Source organism: Ascidiella aspersa, chromosome 7 (assembly GCF_963924565.1).
Source record: "Ascidiella aspersa chromosome 7, kaAscAspe10.2, whole genome shotgun sequence".
Taxonomy (NCBI): domain Eukaryota; kingdom Metazoa; phylum Chordata; class Ascidiacea; order Phlebobranchia; family Ascidiidae; genus Ascidiella; species Ascidiella aspersa.
In genome coordinates this window covers 31,153,648-31,176,726 of record NC_139453.1, presented here as the reverse complement: position 1 = coordinate 31,176,726, position 23,079 = coordinate 31,153,648, and the positions used below count along the sequence as shown (strand labels likewise).

Here is a 23,079-nt window from a genome sequence, read left to right as displayed (position 1 = left end):
ATTGAATAGGTTATTTATGGAACTGACAGGGTTATTACAGCAGCCCCAAACACTTTCCAATCAACACCACTTTGTATCAGAATGTTTTTATTTATTAAATACATTTTACAACTTCGTTGATATTTACAAAATACACAAAAAATAAACAAAATATTCAATGTCCACTTTTGTATGCGGCTAAATAGCTCAAACAAAAGTCGATACGCACGTCGGGGGTTATTACGTAATCAAGATAAAATGCCGCATAATTCCACCTAAACGGGTGCTTCCGTATATCTGTCCCCCTTAAATCCAGTTTTAAGTCTCCGAAGAAAAGCTGCGATTTTAGTGACGTCATCAAAACTATCGAAGCGTGACGGTGGTCAGTAGGATTGCTTGTATCCAGTAATTGAGCCATAATACTTGATGCGATGATCCTGAATCAACATATAGGCGTTACAATGAGTTGGAATTGTATTATAAACGTGAGTATAACTACAGTTGTATACATGACGCCCAGAAAGTCCTGTTTACTATGCAATGTGTTCAGTTATCGTTGATCAGTACGACTGAGAAATACTTGATCACTGAATACAAATTGTGTATACGAACGTTTCAGTAACTGCGGTTGTATTTTACTTTCTTAACAGGTATTCTGCTTTAACAGTAGTAATGGTCGAAAATTTATATTCAACCGTAAGTTTATCGATAACAGATTAAACAAAACACTTTAGGCATTATACCAATTTAGGCTTGGAATATTGAGTTTCCCAGTTATCAACAACACATCTACTGTATATTTTAGATACAGTGAAATGGAGTTTACCTTTGGAGGCGATGATTTGATTGACAGTTTCTATGTTCAGGATTATTTCATCGTCACCAATATTAACTCCGCAACCTGTGGTGACCTCTAACCCCGACACTTCTAAACGACCAGCTTTGGCGGTAAGAATAACAACATCTTGTAACAAAATAAACCTTGCTCAACTTTAAACAGTTGCTACATTTCACTACTCGGTTAACAACTAAACATAATTAACGTGCCCAATGCCCATACACTATTAAACATACTAACGCCTAAATTTGCTGTTTTTATAATTCTGGCGGGGTTTCAGAACAAAAGCTCGGTTCAAAATTAACTATTGCCTACTAAGCCTCCATTCTAATCTTGCGTGTTGCATAACTAAGGCTGTATTCTTCTTACTGGATTCTTTTCAATATCTTTCTTTTAAATTTGATTATTTTTGTGCTAACGAGTCTTTTTCTACCTTCGGTTTCTGCGTAACCCTGTGACTTTTTGAGTGCGACCTGGTCGTGGTTATTGGTGAGTAGAAGGATGACCCGTTTGACCTTGTCGGGTGACCTTCCGACCGCGTTAAAATAATCCACCGCGTGTTTGACCGAGGTCAATGTGCTGGGGCATCCCCCAACGTGTTCCACGTCACCAACACGTTGTTGTACTTCCTCTATAGGGGCGCTAGAGAGGTCAGTGATAATCTGCAATAAAACATAAGATTTAAAAGTGTTTAATTTCAAAAACCCCATTCACAACAATAAAGTTTATTTTTTAACGAATAAATTATTTTTTTTCACGAATAAAAAGCTCAGAGGGGAGCGAGTCGAAAAACAAGCATGACAATAACTGTGGTCTGGTCCTTCTAAAGTCGTTTCTTGATCAACGGTAACAGTTTACGTATTATAGTACCCTGAAAGCCTTTAACAGACTAACCTAGCCAGTCGATAATGATGCAAGCAAGGCAGGCTAGAAAACCCAATAAACCCATGACTTCAATGAAACATCCAAGCATAAGTGTGTTAATAACTGAGATCTAGCCCTTCGAAGCTGCTTTATGGCCAACGACTACGGCTTACGTATAATTAGTACACCGAAAGCCATCGCAGACTCACCGAACCTGTTGATCTATGATGCAAGCAGAGCAGACTAGAAAAACAACTAGCCTGCAGTGAGGTTCGAACTCACGACCTCCGGCCAAGCCGAGACCGTCGCTCTACCAACTGAGCTATGCAGGCTCAGAGAGGAGCGAGTCGATAAACAACCATACGCCAATGCTTGCTCAATCTGTTAGTACAAGCAACCTCATAGAAGGGGATCCACAGTACCATATCATTTATTTATAACCCATGACTTCGTTTAATTGTCCCTATCTCAGGCATAAAAGTCGTTTCTTGATTAACTGGTAACAACTTACGTATCATAGTACATCTAAACTACGACAAACTAACTGGATCAGTCGATACATGATGCAAGCAAGGCAGGCTAGAAAAAACAGTAAACTGACTGAGTTCAAGTAATTTCCCACCTCGGGCATATGACTCATTTGTCCATTTCCACAAGTGAGTGTCGCAGTTGCCAAGACGCGCATGACTCCGACCTGTACATCGCCCACCTCAACAGGGCCTTGGTAGGAGGCAAGCACCTTCAACAACCAATCGATTTGTTGCCTGAAGTTTTGGTCGCTCGATGCAGCAGATATGTCCAGCACTACCATCAGGTCTTGCATACAAGGTGGTTTGTCACAAACTGTATGTAAAGAAGTAGAACAGGATTGATTTATAATGAAATTGGTTGTGCAAGATCTCACAACTGTCAAATCCATATAGTCATTAAATGCACAACTTTACGAAAAGGAAATCATTAGAGAACAAAACATATGTTTAATGTGTATATACAAAATATTTGGCATTAAGAAAACAACATGGAGTGTTTTGAACAAAATCTTTAAAAACAAGTAATCATTTTACAGTTTAAACCAAATGCTTCTCATTTAATGACAAAGAAAACAAATCAAAAAACAAGATATTGTGTAATGTCTCATCAAAAGTCCTAGACAGTTTAACTTGTATTTTAATGGTTACATAGGAACAACAAAGATATATGAGAACCATTAACTCAAAGTGTAGTGTGTGTTCATTATAAAATCAAAACTAATAGAAACCTTTACAATTTGGTTGTTGTTTGTTCCATTGAGCTTCACCATTGCTTAGTGGAGTGTCGCATCGAAGGGTGGCAGCCCCCTCAATGTTATAACCCTTGTCACACCTAAACTTACACTCCGCGTTAAACTTATTGCCGCCTGGACACGACAGATTTCCGTCAGAGGGCGCCATTAGTGGGGGCTGGCATAATAAATCTACCAAAAATGTAAAAAATTGCCATGTAGTTAAAGATAAATCTAAGCTGTAATCTTGTCACAAAAAAATCCAAAAAGATTCAACACAATTAACAATCTAGTTTTTTATACAACAATACTTCTACATAACAATACAAATCACAAAATTTAAATAGGCCTAAACAAACAGTAATAACGTAAACCCAATAACCTTCCAAACAAACTGGAATTTCTCCATTCCAGAACGCCCTGGAGTCGACCAGTAGACAAGCAATGAAGGAAGATCCTTTAACAAACATTCCAGGTGGGCAGGTGAACGTACATCGTGACCCAACCTCATTTCCGTCCGTGCATCGAAATGATAAATCTGTTGTAGCGTTTATGGCTGGGCACATCGCATGGCCTGGAACATATTTAATGTTTAGTTTAAATAATAAGATTGCCAATAAAAATAAAAATATGTTTTCATTGTCTCAAAACTAGTGTTTCTCAACCCATGGTTCGCGACTTAAAACAATTGGGTGGATGTTTGATTTGGTTGGGTTGCCGACCGCAGTAATTCACAAGGTTAAGAGAGATTGGTCCAGAGTGAGATTTCTTCAAAAATTGAAAAAACTTTTGGAGAAATGTGAAGACATGACTCATTAATAGCACAATGTGGAGATATTTATGCTAATTGTCTTATGCTTTGTTAACTTGGTTTAGTGAATAGAATTCTGTTGTCAAAGCTGCAGTGTTATAATTACAAAGCCGTGTTTAAATGGAATATACTTGTACAAGAAACTAATTATTAACTCAATTAAATATAAAATACAGCTGTCTATTTATTTTACTCCCTTAAATACTTTAATCTGGCACCGCAAATAGGCATGGGTGAATCCCATTCTGCAGTTAATTCGTTTTTCTGCAGACAAGATATGACGTTGTTTCCGATAAGAACTTTGCCGAAGTCGCAAACGAATTCACAAACAGTTCCTTTCCCGTGAACATATTTACAAACGGTTGAACCTTCATTGATATTGGTTCCAAGAAAAGTACATTCCGATCCTGAAAACACAAATATATGCAGGGTTGCCACAAAGTTGCTAAATCTTTAAATGTCCTTAAAAAGTCTACATTGAATTTATTTTATGTGCGGATTGGGTTTCAAAAATTGAAATAGTAACACAAAACTTTAAACTAGTGGTTAATTTAGGCGAGTGATATAAATTTTCTTTAAGAAATGTTTAAACTTAGGTGTTTAAACTTAATTCATTAAAATATGTGGCTATCTTAGTAAATAGTACAAAGATACGAACAACATAAGATTACCTTTGAATGGCTATTCCTATTTTAAGCAAAAAACCTGCATCTTTTTGTAAATCACACGATGCTCCTTTTCCTAATTGATATATCAACTTAACACTAATAACACACAGCTACATAAAACAAACTGAAAAAATCCATATTTTTTTTTAATATTGTTAGTTTAAAAGGGTAACATTTACAAACCTGGGCAGTTGTTGGCTGTTACTTGTAAAACAACAGGTGACAACACTTTGTGCAACTTAAGATAAGTTGTTGGTCCGAGAAAGACCACATTTTTACCAAAACTAGAAAAATCTTCACTTTTAGAACCTTCCATTCCAATAACAACTATCTTTACACCTGTGTAAAGCATTTAATCACAAAAATATTTAGTTCCACTAACCTGTTGTTTTTCTTATTTTAACTACAAAGGTATTAAATTAAATATGAAGTATACGATCACATTTTAACCTAAACGACAGAATTTTTTCTTCAAAAAAACATTTATTTAAACAATCCACCTGAACTAATTAGTTTTTCTGCTTCTTTCAAAATGTTTGTTTTGGCAGGACCAGTTTGTAGGAAGAGCAGAATAGGTTTGGCGAGTCCTCGTCCAAATGTTTTAATATAATCATGAGCACTTGATAAGAAGTTTGTGCTCCAACAGTTTGGTATCGTCATTATTTCCTTCACGATTCCACGAAACATGTCGTACTTTTCACCAACTGCTGGCTTTCTCTGAAATATATACAATATTTAGCAGTAGTAAGAATGTCAAAGTCCATACAGAAGGACGTAATATTTTGTGACTATTTGGAATAAATCTTAAAATAATGGCTGGAGGTTGTAGTTAGACGTAGAATGAATATCAAGCCCACACAGAAGGAGGTAACATGTCAAAACTGAATAATTTCTCATGTTAAAAATACATAAAGATATATTAAATGTTCAAAATGCTAATTGTTCTTGGGCTTTATTATCCATTCTACGTCTAACCAGCACCTGAAGCGATTATCTTAAGATTTCGGCGGAACGTTTACAAAATGCTGCCCACTTCTGTATGGGCTTTCTTATTCTCACTACGTCTAACATTATGGTTCAAAAACATTTATCACGTTTGCGAATTCACGACAGTATTAGAAATACAAATAATGCTTACGAAATAACAACATTTTATGAAAGTATTATAAAGTTTCAGAATTTCATTAAATTATAATTTAAAAGAAGTTCAAAAATTAATTTAATATTCGCTTAATTTTAAATATTTCTCAATATAAACACACAGTGTTAAAACTGCCTAATTATTAATTACGATGCCAGAGACATAAAAACATAACGTACCTGAAAATGGTTGTCACAGACATCCGAGTCAATTTGTCCAACCCATATTGAACTATATCCAGCGAATATAGTTTTGTGCAGAGAGTCGAGTATGTTTCCAAAGAAGTTCAAGACATCTGTGTGTTCCAAACTACTTGGCTCATTCAGCAGCAAAAACACATCAACAATGCTCTTGTCACAAACTGAAGGCAAAAAGTTAACATTAAAAAATACACAGTAATACCTACAAAGCAACAACAATATCCCAAGCAGAATAATCTATAACACCATAGTATTAAGACCAATGACATAACAAAGCCAGCTACGCAGTAATATCTACGACAGAATAAGATGCAAAATGTTCTGAATAAAACATAAACCTATCGGAATAAGAAAATTCATTGCAATAAGTCATTGGTTTAGGATTGAAATTATGAGGGGAGTTAATGATAAAGTTAGGGTGTGGGTTAGATTGAATGTTGTATAGGCCTGATTCTGACCATTTAGGTCTTATTCGACGGGTTGTACATTTATAGTATATTAATTAGTACTTACCTACCGGAGGTAAACGATTTCCAAGAAAACTTTCTAAAAATCACAGTTTTATATTGTTAAGTATTTTAGGTCAGGATTATTTAGTAAGGTCTATTTTTAAACAAACTTGCAAACTTGACACCACAACATATTACCGCAGTTGAACGATTTCTGCTCCCAGGCAAGTTCTTGTTTCGCTTCATCAAATTTGCACACATACACATCCGATTGTTGGTCACCACACGTCATAATGCAATTCGAGTTGAGGTCATTCATGTTGTCACAATCAGCATTGTCTTCATACAATAGTGACAATGGGGGAGTGCAAAAACGCTTGATTACTGAAATAAAAACACGTGTTTATTGTCCCTGAAAGTTTGTTTTTCCACCCGATTTTTGTTGTCTTCTACATGTCTAGGAAGATTTTACTAGTAGAAATTCAAGACCAAATGTTCAAGTACACGGCGATGTCAATCCTTTACTTTATTTTACCTGTATGCTCACTATTCAACGGGGTACAATAAGATATGTGACGTTGATATGTCGTTTTATTTTACTTTTCACAAAGGCATTTTCAAATTATATTGGACATTACACTCTGCTGTTTAATGAACATTTGATATTTGTCAGTCAGTTTATCTAAATGACAAGTTACCTTCGCATTTAGGCTGAGGTAGATTCCATTCTGAATCGCTGCCACAAGTAGCTTGACTTTCTCCAAGTAAAGAGTAGTTTGGATCACATGAAAAAGTACATTCTGATGACATCATAAATTGGTTTGAACAAGTAAAAGAACCGTGAAGTATTTCATCAAGTGCTGGACATTCAACCGACCTAAACAAATAGAATTTGACCACAGATACAAAACCTCACATTAGTACATGTCCAGAAAACCTGGAGTACTATTTAGTTGTGGTCATAATACAGAACACAACATTTCTTGTAACAGGGAGCACATAGTTTGCGAGTTAGATGCGACTCTTTAATGATGGCATTTGGCTCGCAGATAAACCTTAGCTGGCATTTCTTGAACATGATTATTACAAACAAAACTTACACGTTATCCTCACAAAAATAATGTGTTTTTTTGCACTTCATAGTAGCAAGTTTTCGCGGTTCGCCGAATCTTAATAGTATATGTTCGATTTTGGGAAAGATTTGTGGCCCAAAGGCCCTGAGCGTACCATCGCATACGATTAATAAAGTTATTCCAACTTAGTTAACGATTTTTATCGCGCGTACGGCCGTAAGTGTTCTGTCATAAACCCTATTTAAAAAACTAAATTATATGTAAAAAAAAATCTGGCTCTTACAGAAATTAAACTTCATAAAATGCGTTGCACTGATGGCTAGCTAAGCCAATAGGCTTCTGCCTCTGTCTTGTATCAATTTGTAACGACCGAACATTAACCTGTAGTTGTTACCCAGAGCAGGTCGGCCCTAGCCACCTGTCTTATATCATTGAGTAGTCTGGTGGCACTATATAAAGACAAGTTGTATTGATTCTCGACAAACTTACGCACAACCCTGCTTTATCAGGTCAAAGTAAAAAATCAAAAAAATATATAGAAAAAAACAGAAATATTTTTACTTTGACCTGACGAAGCACAGTTGTACGAAAGCAAGATTTTAATGCAATTTGTCGATATAGAGTGCCACCTTAATGCCTTATTCAGAATTAGACAAGTACGGCCATTTACAAAGATTTAAATCAATAAATTGGAAGACATATTAACCAGTTCTTACCCAAAACAAGTCGGCATTTCATGCGTCCATTTTCCATCAATGCACTTGATACTTCCCGCTCCCTTCAAACTGTAGCCAGGTGAACAGGACAGCACACAAACTGAACCAACTTTATTGCTTCCCGTGCAATTTACTTGACCGTTTGCCTGCGCAGGAAAATCATCACATGATGTAGCTGGAAAAAATACGAATTGAAAAACAACTTAGGGAACAAAAATAACTGGAGGTTTTAGTTAAACGAATAAGAATATCAAAGACCATGCAGACGTAGGAAGCATTTTGAACGTTTTGAATATCTCTATTCATTTTTAACATTGAGAATGCTAAATACAAAATGCTATCTACGTCTGTATGGGCATTATTGTTCTTACATATTATAATTAGATTTTAAAAAATCTTGAAAAATGCCTAAAATGCTAATATAATTATTAGACTAGTAAGTCGTAGAATCTACTTGGTTGATTAGCCTTGCTGAAGTTCTACTGACCAACAATTACGGCATACTCATAATAATCTACCGGATACCTTCGAAAATGCTCTTACCCAAATAACTTTCCGAAGGCACAGGATATACAACAGGACTATATTTTCAATATTTATTTTATAAATTTGAACTATACGCCAAACATTTATCACAGTATAAAAGGGGAATTTGAAAAAGCACATTCATGATATTATTGAAGATACCTTTGCAAGTAGGAATGGTGTCAGACCAGACGCCAGAAATGCAAATAGTTGAATTTACATCTCCCTGTAACCTATACTTTTCATGGCAGGTAAATGTGCACTCAGATGATTCCTTAATACCATCAGTGCAAATTACATCTCCATTTGTGAGTTCAATAACTGGGCATGGCGCAACTGCAAAGTAAATAAGGGTGAAAATAAGGGCCATGTACGTTTATAAACTATAAAAAAATATATATACACATATATACCAATAAAATTAAAAACTAAATTTTGCTGCACACTGAACGAACAGTTATAAATGACTCACTTGTACAACTTGGTGCAACGTTTGACCATTGCAAGTTGCTTGCGTCACAGAGTGCAGCAGTGGCTCCCTCTAGTGTATGTCCTTCATTGCAAGTAAACGTACACTCGGAGTTTGCTATCATTCCATTTGTACAATCCATATTTGCATTCGATGGAGCAGAAAGGGTCGGACATGCTTTTTCTAAATAAGCATAAGTGTACATTGCATTAAATAAAAGCCTTTATGAATTATGTGAAAAAATGTTTTATAACGAATAGCACAGTATACAAGCCACAATTTGGCGAGATAGAGCTTAATTGCTTTTGCCACTGTTTCGTCAACCTTTTATCGCGGCGACACACATACTAAGTGAAAAAATATAGAGGAGCGAAAGACAATATGATTATGAAAGTCAAATTTAATTAATATTAACCATGTCTTTCTATTGCCAAATATTTCTAAACATTTAATCGATCATGCTCAGAACCAATTAATAAATCTAAATGTATAAAACTACTGCAGTCGGCGACCCAACCAAATCAAACGGGGGCCAGATTTTGGGACCCATGGTTGAGAAGCACTGGCTTCAAACATCCCAACAGTTTAAGGTGGGCTGTTGTATATTACTCAAAAAGTGTATGTAAATATATGGAAAAACAAGTTTGCAATTTTGCCAAATAACAGTGAAAGCCGAAGGGTTTAATCGAATCTCACCGCAAGCTGGATTTGTTTGCACGAATACATTTTATTAAACAACAGATTTTGTTAGCATCCTAACGGCGTTTAATGTTGGTTAGCATATGAAATATACAATTTAGGAAACCGAAAAATAATATAGGTTACATTATTGTCCCTAAAACTTTAAACCAAACAACAGAACAATTTACTAAAAATCAAAAATTTCAAGACAGCATAAACATAAGGAATGGAAATGACAATTGCTGGCAATTTTTCGGCTGTAGCTACAGCTTGCTATGTCGGTAGATTCGCTTATAATAGAGTACCTTCGCATATCGGTTGTGGATGATTCCATTTTGAATCGCCACCACAAATAATTGCACTTTCTCCGACCAATGAATAGTTTGGTTCACATGAAAAAGTACATTCTGATGTTTCCTTAAGTTCGTTTGAGCAAGTGAATGACCCGTGTGACATTTCATCAAGTGTTGGACATTCACCCGCCCTGGGTAAATAAGAAAAAAATCAAATGACGAGCATATCTAGCACAATATATTTTAAACAATAATTAATCTTTGCAATAGTTTACAAGTTTAGCTTTTTATTCTAAGTTTGTATTGACAGTTGACACTTTCTAGTTTATTTGCAAAACAATAATTTAAGCATATCGGAAAACATTAAAAAGCTTAGAAACCACTGACTTAACACAATTAGGAACTTCATGTGTCCATTGTGAATCAACACACTCAATGCTCCCTCCCCCCTTCAAAGTGAATCCAGCAGAACAAGACAACACACAAGTTGAACCAAGCTTATTGCCGTCCGTGCATTCAACGTTACCGTTAGGTTTATCAGGATAAGCATCGCATGAAGTTTCTAAAACAAAGAATAATCGACTTTCATTGACCAAAGACATAATATACAGTCCAGGAATTTAAACAACACATTAATTCTTTGAAATTTATGTGAATTACTCCAGACTGAAAACATAAGTTACTTACTTTTACAACTTGGTGCAACGTTTGACCATTGTAAATTGCTGGCTTCGCAGCGCGCATTAGATGCTCCCTCTAGTGTATATCCTTCATTGCAAGTAAACGTACACTCGGAGTTTGCAAGTATTCCATTTGTACAATCCATATTTGCATTTGTTGGAGCAGAAAGGGTCGGACATTCGTTTCCTTAAAATTAATTTAAAACAAATGCTTTTACAAACGTCTTTATTAAATTATTTTGACATATTCTAATGGTATTATGCTACAGATAAACACAATATTAAAATTAATCAGGTTAATTTGTGGAAAAGATACTTTAATGTTAAAAGTAGGGTATATCAAGTTCTAATTAAAAAATAGATTGTATCTCACACATTGGTGTAAAACCGGATATAGACAAACAAGTGCATCTCTGATAAAAAATAAATGTACAGTTTACAACATACAGTAAATAAAGAAATAGCTTAACGTCCTAAAATGCATGAACAAACGGGTTTGCATTGTCTTATACCCACTAAGGTTATTCTAGCTAACAAAAAATAAATTGCGCAAATCAAATTTTTAAGGTTCGTGCATTTCACAAACCAAAAGAGTTTGCTAGTCGCATATCAGGGGCCACCAAACATCGGTCTGCGGGACAGATGTGGCTTGTCGGTATAATTCATCTGGCCAGCAGCATATTTTTCTAATAATCCCAAAATACGGTTAATAATATTTTAATAACAGAAACGTTTGTCGGAATCAAATCTGCGCTTTGATGGAATTTTGAACAAACGACAACTTCATAAAACTCAATATATATTTTTGTTGCCTTTGTTTCATGAATCAGGTTCATTTAGGCCAGTACAAAGTTTTATATGTTGCCCGCGATCGTAAATCCGAACAGTTATCCGGACCTTTATGAAAAAGTTTTCTGACCCCTGGCCTAATATAGTAAGGTTACCTTGACATATCGGTTGTGGATGATTCCATTTTGAATCGCCACCACAAATAATTGCACTTTCTCCGACCAATGAATAGTTTGGTTCACATGAGAAAGTACATTCTGATGTTTCCTTAAGTTCGTTTGAGCAAGTGAATGACCCGTGTGACATTTCATTAAGTGTTGGACATTCACCCGCCCTGGGTAAATAAATAAAAAATTGTGGTAAGGTAAATGTCAGAATTATAAAAATATTTATATAATTCTTAGATGAAAAAATTACTAATGAATAACATTCGCTAAAATTTGAAGGTCTTCACAAAATCGCTATAAAATAAGCAGGAATTCTTTAACTCAAAGAAAATCCATGATTTTATAGAGGAAATACCAGTTTATAGTTAAGTTATTTATTAAAAAGATATAGGCTAAGTTAGTAAAGTTGTTTGTTAAACAGTTTGGCTGGAAAAAATCATTAAGAAAATGATATTATAAGAAAAACGCAAAGTTTTGCAAGTTTAGGAGCTACTGACTTGACACAGTCAGGTACTTCACGTGTCCATTGTGAATCAACACAGTCAATGCTCCCCTCTCCCTTCAAAATGTAATCAGCTGAACAAGTCAACACACAAGTTGAACCAAGCTTATTGCCGTCCGTGCATTCAACGTTACCGTTAGGTTTATCAGGATAAGCATCGCATGAAGTTTCTAAACCAAAGAATAATCGACTTTCATTGACCAAAGACATAATATACAGTCCAGGAATTTAAACAGCACATTAAATCTTTGAAATTTATGTGAATTACTCCAGACTGAAAGCATAAGTTACTTACTTTTACAACTTGGTGCAAGGTTTGACCATTGTAAGTTGCTGGCTTCGCAGCGCGCATTAGATGCTCCCTCTAGTGTATATCCTTCATTGCAAGTAAACGTACACTCGGAGTTTGCAAGTATTCCATTTGTACAATCCATATTTGCATTTGTTGGAGCAGAAAGGGTCGGGCATTCGTTTCCTTAAAATTAATTTAAAACAAATGCTTTTACAAACGTCTTTATTAAATTATTTTGACATATTCTAATGGTATTATGCCACAGATACACACAATATTAAAATTAATCAGGTTATTTTGTGGAAAAGATACTTTAATGTTAGAAGTAGGGTATATCAAGTTCTAATTAAAAAATAGATTGTATCTCACACATTGGTGTAAAACCGGATATAGACAAACAAGTGCCTAATGCTTCAAAAAAATTATCTCTGATAAAAAATAAATGTACAGTTTACAACATATAGTAAATAAAGAAATAGCTTAACGTCCTGAAATGCATGAACAAACAGGTTTGCATTGTCTTACAACCACTAAGGTTATTCTGGCTAACAAAAAATAAATTGCGCAAATCAAATTTTTAAGGTTCGTGCATTTCACAAACCAAAAGAGTTTGCTAGTCGCATATCAGGGGCCACCAAACATCGGTCTGCGGGCCAGATGTGGCTTGTCGGTATAATTCATCTGGTCAGCAGCATATTTTTCTAATAATCCCAAAATACGGTTAATAATATTTTAATAACAGAAACGTTTGTCGGAATCAAATCTGAGCTTTGATGGAATTTTGAACAAACGACAACTTCATAAAACTCAATATATATTTTTGTTGCCTTTGTTTCATGAATCAGGTTCATTTAGGACAGTACAAAGTTTTATATGTTGCCCGCGATCGTAAATCCGAACAGTTATCCGGACCTTTATGAAAAAGTTTTCTGACCCCTGGCCTAGTGAGGTTACCTTGACATATCGGTTGTGGATGATTCCATTTTGAATCGCCACCGCAAATAATTGCACTTTCTCCGACCAATGAATAGTTTGGTTCACATGAAAAAGTACATTCTGATGTTTCCTTCATTTCGTTTGAGCAAGTGAATGACCCGTGCGACATTTCATCAAGTGTTGGACATTCACCCGCCCTGGGTAAATAAATAAAAAATTGTGGTAAGCTAAATGTCAGAATTATAAAAATATTTATATAATTCTTAGATGAAAAAATTACTAATGAATAACATTCGCTAAAATTTGAAGGTCTTCACAAAATCGCTATAAAATAAGCAGGAATTCTTTAACTCAAAGAAACTCCATGATTTTCTAGAGGAAATACCAGTTTATAGTTAAGTTATTTATTAAAAAGATATAGGCTAAGTTAGTAAAGTTGTTTGTTAAACAGTTTGGCTGGAAAAAATCATTAAGAAAATGATATTATAAGAAAAACGCAAAGTTTTGCAAGTTTAGGAGCTACTGACTTGACACAGTCAGGTACTTCACTTGTCCATTGTGAATCAACACACTCAATGCTCCCCTCTCCCTTTAAAATGTAGTCAGCTGAACAAGTCAACACACAAGTTGAACCAAGCTTATTGCCGTCCGTGCATTCAACGTTACCGTTTGCTTGGTCAGGATAAGCATCGCATACCTTTTCTGAAGTAATGTGAATTTAAATATGATAATGTTGGACTTACTTAAAATACATAGATTTATTTTATATTTGAATTTCCATATATGTAATATTTTGGCAATTTTATGACATTTTAGAAATGTGAACAAAATCTAGAAGAATTTAAATTAGGTAGATATGAAATTATTTTCACTAGATTATACCTGGATTAATTAGCCTGTGGATTTCTAATAAGCCAGATCACAGTTAAAAGTAAGTTTGAAATGCATTTAAAATAACAAGTTTAAAAAATTAGTTTCCAACCTTTGCAAGTAGGAATGGTGTCGGACCAAGCAGCAGAAACACAAGTTACTTGAGCTACAGCTCCTTCTAAAATAAAACCTTCATCACAGGTAAATGTACACTCAGATGATGCTTTAAAACCATCAGTACAAGTAAGACCTCCATTTGTGATGTCAATAGATGAACATGGTGTCACTAAAGTCAAAATTATACAACAAAGTTTAGAAAAATTTGAAATATTCATGTCACATTTAAAATGCCTGAAGAAAACATGACTAAAAAAATCATGTATAACAGTTTTATATCTACTTTTCAGTAAGAAAACATAAATGACTAACACTGACAACTTGGTGCAAGGTTTGACCATTGTAAGTTGCTGGGTTCGCAGCGCGCATTAGATGCTCCCTCTAGTGTATATCCTTCGTTGCAAGTAAACGTACACTCGGAGTTTGCAAGTATTCCATTTGTACAATCCATATTTGCATTTGATGGAGCAGAAAGGGTCGGGCATTCGTTTCCTTGAAAAGAATTTGGAACAATTGCTTTAAAACGTCCTTATTCAATTGGTTTATTCAATTAGCATTATGCCACTGTACAGATAAATCCAATGGATTCATTGTAGAAAATACTTTATTGCTAGACATGGGGTAATTTAAGTTATATTTTAAAAATATAGAAACTAACTGTTATAAAAAATGTAAAAATGAAAGCAAACACAACAACAACAGCTTAATTTTATTTGTGAAAAAAAATAAAAGATTAATGTATTGCTTAGTTCGTTATTATTCAAAAACTTTTTTTGTAACAGACCTAATCTTTGAACTTAAACATAAGGTATTATTGTCTCAGTAACACATGGTGTTCGTTGAAATCAAAATCAAATGAAGTACATTTGTGTTTTCATGTTTATGCTTTTAATAATATGATAAAGTTGTCAGAATAATTTTCTACAATATGTTTACCTTCACATATCGGTTGTGGATGATTCCATTTTGAATCGCCACCGCAAATAATTGCACTTTCTCCGACCAATGAATAGTTTGGTTCACATGAAAAAGTACATTCTGATGTTTCCTTAAGTTTGTTTGAGCAAGTGAATGACCCGTGCGGCATTTCATCAAGTGTTGGACATTCACCAGCCCTGGGTAATGAAAAATACAATTAAAAATGATAGTCCACAAAATTAGAATAAAAAATTACTACAACAAATTTGACAACAACATAATGTTGACTTTGTATCGGAAAAACAACAACACAACAACCAAAGAAATAATTAAATATTAGTTCCAGTAGGTATGCTGCATATTTGCTTGTATATGTTTGATATAGTACTAGATAGCATTGAAATTATTAGCACTATAGATAGCCTGATGTACCTCACACAGTTTGGAACCTCATTCGTCCATTGTGAATCAACACAGTCAATGCTCCCCTTGCCCTTCAAAATGTAGTCAGCTGAACAAGTCAACACACAAGTTGACCCAAGCTTATTGCCGTCCGTGCATTCAACGTTACCGTTTGGTTTATCAGGATAAGCATCACAAGATGTATCTGAAATAAAAAAGTAAAAACATTGGAGCTTGTTAAATAACAATATATACATATATTATGTTTATTATTTTAGTGCTAAATCCAGGGGTACATAACTGATGTAGGGGGTATTTAAAGTTAACCGACTTAAGTCATTGTTTTTAAACGACTTGACTTGATTTAAGTCTTCTGGGTAAAATTACTTGACTAAGACTTAAGTCAACAAGTTAGTTTCAAACCTTTGCAAGTAGGAATGGTGTCGGACCATGCAGGAGAAACACAAGTTACTTGGGTTACAGCTCCTTCTAAAATAAAACCTTCATCACAGGTAAATGTACACTCAGATGATGCTTTAAAACCATCAGTACAAGTAAGACCTCCATTTGTGACGTCAATAGATGAACATGGTGTCACTAAAAAGAGTAAATGTTAAACTATATCATAATATAACACAAAAATAATATATGGTAAATATTAAAAATCTAAGTAATCCGAAAAATAGTTTAAAACAATTTACATGGGCAACTTGGGGCGTTGTTTGACCATTGTAAGTTGCTTGCGTCACAGAGTGTAGAAGTGGCTCCCTCTAGTGTATGTCCTTCATTGCAAGTAAACGTACATTCGGAGTTTGCTATCATTCCATTTGTACAATCCATATTTGCATTCGATGGAGCAGAAAGGGTTGGACATGTGTTAACTTAAAAGACAATAACATTAAGCCAAATGCTTTAACAAACAGTATGCAAATAAAAACAGGCTTCAGTCATTTGATAGTTCTGATATTCATAGAGTTTTGTGCTACATTTAAATATATATTACCAATTTGTTTAGAAAAATAGTTAAAAAACAAATAAATAGTTGCTATACATATAGCAAAAATGTGCAATAATGATGGCTGTATAACAGTAGGAAATAAGTTTCATAATTTTAAAATAACTTTTTAGTAGCTTAGTTTCCAACCTTTGCAAGTAGGAATGGTGTCGGACCAAGCAGGAGAAACACAAGTTACTTGGGTTACAGCTCCTTCTAAAATAAAACCTTCATCACAGGTAAATGTACACTCAGATGATGCTTTAAAACCATCAGTACAAGTAAGACCTCCATTTGTGATGTCAATAGATGAACATGGTGACACTGAAAAGAGTAAATGTTAGACTTTATCATAAATAGGGCCCGCAAAAGTCAATAAAGTTAGAATTTTTTAAGGACCTCGTCTGTCCACGAATCAAAGAGCACCTAGGGGACTGTTTCTAAGAAGTTTATAGGTTAAAATAAAGTTAAAATTTACAATAAAGTTAACATTTTTTAATAAAGTCAAAATTTGTCAAATTATGGCTTTTGACAACGTTCTTGTGTTTCTTGAGAGTAATTTTTGCTAAAATCGTCGTGGAAGCATTGTAAATCAGGAACTGCGACACAATTAAACTATATTAACCCATAAAAGCAAGAAATATGTCACAATGCCCACATGGATCAGCAGTAATTTTTATCGCAAATTGTCCATTTTTTTATTTATTGTTACGTATTTGAATAATTCTTATAAACACTTCATCTTTATAAACGTGGTGTTTTTAAAGAACAACAGTTTGGATTTTAGGAAAAGCTTACTGACATTCTGTAATACAAAAATGCCTAAGCAAGCTAAGTCTATCGCCAAAAAACTTGATGCACTTTTTATAATCCATAAAACAACTTGACTTTGCGACAAAATATTATGTTTGGGTCTGAAATCGACAAAATAATATGTTTGGGTAACTGGCATCAATTCAAGGAAGAACTGTGGCCTCTACAAACAAGAAATTTCTTAGGTTAAAACAGTGATCGGCAAACTGTGGGCCGCGGCCCAAATGTGGGCCGCAGAGTCATTTTTAGTGGGCCGCGAGCTACTTTTGAATAGTAGTGTTATCATGTAGTTGTGGGCCGGCTGAGAGCCGTACTTTCATTTCTGTATTTTAAGAGTTCATGTGGCTAAGAATTATATTTCCTAGCGTTGTTCAGGCCCGCTTGCCAAATGGGGCCCGAGAGTGCGTGTTTAACTATATATTTTGCCAACGTTAACTATATGCAAACACAAAATTTTTGGCGCTTCGCGCGTTTATTTTTCGTTTTGAACTACCGCTATGTTTTACGTTATCGTATGGCAGTGATTTCGGCATCAAAGCACCGTGTAATATTTCACCTTTACTTGGTGTCAACAGCTTAACGCTCTGCAAACTTGTAATTTCTACTAAAATATATGTAGTTTAATATAATTTTCTATTCAACTTTGCAATATGGCTATTGTTTCATGAGTAACATTTATCCAAATTTTAAAACAAGATTAACATAATGGATTTCTTTCTACGTGTTTCGTGTGAACGTTTTACGTAATTGCGGGTGCCGCCATTCAGCTGTGGAGATGATATAGTGGTAAACTTTTTCAAGCGATAAACTTGCTTGAGTTGCACAATACCACACCGGTTGGTTGGAGAACAAGTTTCCCAAATTACTTGAACTACGATGTTACTTTTGAAGTCAAATGCAAGGATTTTTATGTACGTTTATGTTAAGTTTTATAATTAAATTTATTCAGTCAAAAAGCGACATTTTATAATTTCTTGCGTCGTGTGTCTCATAACTGTACAGTTCAATTTCTGTTAAATTATACTATAAATGCCATTATTTCGAGCAATATTGGAATTTTTTAAGTGCCATATGCCTCACGTATCCTTTTAATTGAAGTTTTGCCAATGTAAATCTAATGAACCCACTTATTTTTTCTCAATTAAACTGGATTTTAGCCTCATATTTGCCAACGAGTTCGTTTAAGAAAAACAAGTGTTTCTAACTTTGTGACGCCATTCTAATGCCTTAAACTTCTGACACCGTTTTCATAGCTTGGTTTTACGTAGTGGGCCTTCAATAGCTCTGAAAAGAGTATTTTGGGCCGCAACGAAAAAAGTTTGCCGACCACTGGGTTAAAATAAAGTTGAAAATTGATAAAAATGAAGTTAAAAAATTTTTTTTTTAGGTTAAAATAAAAATGGCCCTAATCATAATATAATGTAAAAACAACATTGCTAAACTTTGGAGCATAATGGTTGGAGGTTGTAGTAAGACATAATAAGAATATCAAAGCCCATACAGAAGTTGGTTGCATTTTTAACATTTCAAATAACTCTTTATTCATTTTCAACATCTAAAACCTTTAAACATTGCTAAAACAACATTGCTAAACTTTTAAAATCTAAGTAATCCGAAAAATAGTTTAAAACAATTTACATGGGCAACTTGGTGCATTGTTTGACCATTGTAAGTTGCTTGCATCACAAAGTATAGCAGTGGTTCCCTCTAGTGTATATCCTTCATTGCAAGTAAACGTACATTCGGAGTTTGCTATCATTCCATTTGTACAATCCATATTTGCATTTGATGGAGCAGAAAGGGTCGGACATGTGTTAACTAAAAAGACAATAACATTAAGCCAAATGCTTTAACAAACAGTATGCAAATAAAAAGGACCTTGGTAACTTGATAGTTCTGTTCAAGCATTGTGCTTCATTTAAATATATTAGCAATTCACAAAGGAATGGTTAAAAAACAAAAAAATTGTTGCTATACAAAAAGCAAAAATGTGTAATAAAGATGGTTCTGGTAACAGTTGGAAATAAGTTTCATAATTTTTAAATAATTATGTGATAGCTTAGTTTCAAACCTTTGCAAGTAGGAATGGTGTCGGACCAAGCAGCAGAAACACAAGTTACTTGCGCTACAGCTCCTTCTAAAATAAAACCTTCATCACAGGTAAATGTACACTCAGATGATGCTTTAAAACCATCAGTACAAGTAAGACCTCCATTTGTGATGTCAATAGATGAACATGGTGTCACTGAAAATAGTAATGATCAGAAAACTGATTTCAGGAATTTAATTTTAAACATATATGTAGAAAATAACAAAGTACTTCTACCAATTGTTTTTAAACCACAAAATATTTACATGGACAAAGTGGTACACTGTTGGTCCATTGAAAGTTGCTTGACTGGCAAAGTGTGGTAGCAGCTCCCTCTAGTGTGTAACCGGGATTGCAAGTAAACGTACACTCCGATTCAGTGAGAACTCCGTCTGTACAAACTACCTGTCCATTTACCAGAGATGGGAGAGCATCACATTTTGTTCTTTCTGAAAATGTAGTAATTTAATTAATTGCATTAAAAAAATGTAAACCTTTTTTATGTTAAAACTGAATCTACAGTTTACTGGTAAAATTTCAATGAATTTTTTTTTTTTTTTTTTTAAATGAATTTTTTAATTTTAACACATTTACAAACTGTTTTTTTTTTTTTTTGATAAAGTAAGATAGTATTTAAAATTAAGACGGATTTCAAAAGAATTAACAATTACTTACCCTTACATCCTGGGGGATAACCTTGATCCAGTAACCAAATTGTTCGACAAGTTGCTGAGGTTGCGCCATAAATTTCGAACATAGGATCGCATGAAAAAGTAACCACGGATCCCTCATTCCACATATCACTGTAAACTGTCAAAACAGGACTTTTTGTTCCATAATCAAAAGTAATGTATTTTTGATAGCAATTTTCCGCTGCGCCTTTAAAAAACAAACAGTAATTTATAAATTATCAGAAAATGCTTTGCAATTTAAATGCAAAACAAACACACTTACCAGATATCAAGAATTTTATAAAACAAAACAAAAACAGTGCATTCTTCCACATTTTTACGGCACACTTCAGTGGTTCTTAAACTTAATACGGCCCCCTAAAAGCATTTGAAGAGCCTTTTCACCCTGTCATCAGTATTCTAAAACCACATAAAATCACTAATGGGGTGCTGGTCAAGAACCCTACCGCTTAGTTTTTTTACAGTAACAAAACAAGTTGTCAAAAATTTTATTGCAAGGAAGAAAAAAACAAATAGCAAGAAAGGCATAAATATGTAAAAATAAATATAATAATAATAATACTTGACTCACCCAAACCCAAATATTGTAAGCAATATAAACCCCCGTACAAAAATTTGGTAGGATTCTAGACCAGCGCCCTAACGAGTGCAAGCGTAAAATAGCGATCAGGTCAAATAGCCTATAAGCACCTTCTGGGTCTATTTACACGGATAACTAAGTAATTTAAAACAATTTCCGAATAATGCATTGGTACTTTGCATAACCCAGGAAATTAAATATAATACAACCACCACCCAAATCTATGAATAATCATGTATGGGTGCAAGCGTAATATACCAACTTGGTCAAAGAGTTAACTGTATATACAACTGTGTAAAAAGTATGGCAAGTGCATCCGCGAGTTTTTTTAACCTTTTGAAAGAGCACCCCAAAAAAATCTTAACTGCCCCCCAAATATGTAAAACGCTTGTTTCCAGTGCAAAGCATGCAATAAAGAGTTCTTAGGAATTATAAAGTGCACCCGGAAATTTGAAAGTGCACTTTTTTGGCTTTTTGTTGCACCCGGTCGCCCGAATTATTTCGGCCGTGCAGCCACGACTGCCACGAGAACTCGTCGAAATCTGACAGACTTTTCAGACTGAACTGTATAGCAACCTCCTGAGGCTATTTATCCGGTTGACAAATTCATTTTAAACGATTTACGAAAAAATCATTGAAATCATCCAAAACTGGGAGTCCCTAGTTCTCCTGGCTTACTTAACTGTCATCTGCTTCGCCGCAAAACTTACCCATTTGGCGCTAACAAATTTCCAAAACTATAAATGCAACGAGCAAGTGTTGGATTAAAAAAAGGCTACGACGAATTAAGAAACAGATGTTCTTACTGTTAACGTCCTAAATCAATTTTTGTAATTTCCTGCGTTGTTTAGATTTAAATATTTGTTTTATCCCTCCCTCAAAAAAATTAATAAATTTGATTTTTATTCTAGTAAAGCCTTTTACCACAAGTTGTCGACATAGAGCGAGGTCATTGTCAAGGTTACTTAGTTGCTTTCAATTTTAAGTTTTAAACAAAGTCACTGTCATTATTAGCATGTTTAAAGCTAGGTAATTTTTTTTTATTATAGTTAGGTGATTTAGCTAATAACTATTTTTATTACTTTAAAATCTAAGTTTTATTTACTAAATTTGTTTATATCACCAATGATAAACCTACTGGGAAACTGTCTAAATAGTATCATCAGTAGGATCCAGGAGTTAATCAAAAATACACGATAAGATGTTCCTGGAAAAGTGAACGTTTTACAATAGAATGTAGTGATGAGCTACGCGCGTATTCCTACAGGCGCAAGTTTAATATGTTGGGAGTTTCTCATGAGAACGTTTAAATCACACATGCTTTGTCAAAATTATCGCTCATTAAATTACAACTAAGAAAATTACAGTAAACGTTTCAAGTGCCACCATTTTCAAATATTCATTTCGTTAAACGAACACTTAACCTAAGTGTAGTGCTGGATTATTTATATTTAACTTACACCTCTTGAATCAGTGAATGGGTTGACGGTGTTTATGTCAAGATGTGGTCATTGATACTGGGCTCAACCGTATTGTTGCTCGAATTAGCGTTCAAACCCACAAGCTGTGATCGACCAATTTTAATGACGGTCAGAATGTCAAATCCAGGCAGTAAAATAAATATGAATCTGTTCTAGCGCCAGATGCTGATATTTATCTGCATTGTTCTGCTTCACAGCTAGCTGCATTGAAAGTTTATTTTGAAGCACTCATAACTGTTTTAACTTGCTGGGGGATCTGTTGTGTCTCTTCTTAAAGGCTGCTAATGCTAATCAATGATGCATTCTACATGAGTTTACTGAGCCTTTTATACCTTTGCTTTTCGCGTAACCCAGTGACCTTTTGAGTGCGACCTGGTCGTGGTTTTTAAGAATATTTCCGTCATAGGTTTATTTTTGCATGTAGACGGGGATGATTTGGCTCTTACAAAATACAACACAACGTGAAAGCTACTAAATCCTCTTATTGGTTTATTTTATATTTCAGGCCGATATTTACAAAAAACAAAACGAAGAAATGCGCAAAAACGCAAATGTTGTTTTTCGGTTTACCGGTAGCATTTAGATGTAACCTTTATACAACAGTTCAAAGAAGTAAAAGTTTTCTGTAATAACAAATTGCATCAAGAATCCTATAGTTGAAAAAGAAGGTTTAACGGCTTTACTGTGTTTTATAATAAGCCCCTTTTTCTGTTGAACCGGCTACATTTCTTTTGTTAGTTCATAGGGTGTGCTTCTTTGTATAAAACGTCGAAGAATGAAAAGTATATT

General features: G+C 34.4%; 1 protein-coding gene and 1 non-coding gene across 2 annotated transcripts; both read right to left on the bottom strand.

The window, feature by feature from the left end:
* Positions 1-342: 342 nt before the first annotated feature.
* Positions 343-21,523, bottom strand: LOC146138969 (sushi, von Willebrand factor type A, EGF and pentraxin domain-containing protein 1-like). Its single transcript, XM_083394750.1, has 35 exons — positions 21,520-21,523; positions 20,213-20,416; positions 19,804-19,986; positions 19,520-19,693; positions 19,087-19,266; positions 16,786-16,959; positions 16,343-16,522; positions 16,065-16,238; positions 15,672-15,846; positions 15,258-15,436; positions 14,634-14,813; positions 14,317-14,490; positions 13,862-14,036; positions 13,353-13,531; positions 12,402-12,581; positions 12,102-12,276; positions 11,593-11,771; positions 10,656-10,835; positions 10,356-10,530; positions 9,981-10,159; positions 8,998-9,177; positions 8,688-8,861; positions 8,001-8,175; positions 6,910-7,088; positions 6,410-6,595; positions 5,742-5,923; positions 4,922-5,138; positions 4,605-4,760; positions 3,972-4,160; positions 3,325-3,516; positions 2,946-3,134; positions 2,304-2,524; positions 1,251-1,479; positions 806-943; positions 343-416 (listed from the first exon to the last, which is right to left on the bottom strand). The coding sequence occupies exons 1-35, from the start codon at positions 21,521-21,523 to the stop codon at positions 343-345; spliced, it is 6,084 nt and encodes a 2,027-aa protein (XP_083250876.1).
* Positions 1,939-2,013, bottom strand: Trnaa-ggc (transfer RNA alanine (anticodon GGC)). The gene has a single exon. It is a non-coding gene; the product is annotated as a tRNA-Ala (tRNA).
* Positions 21,524-23,079: the final 1,556 nt, after the last annotated feature.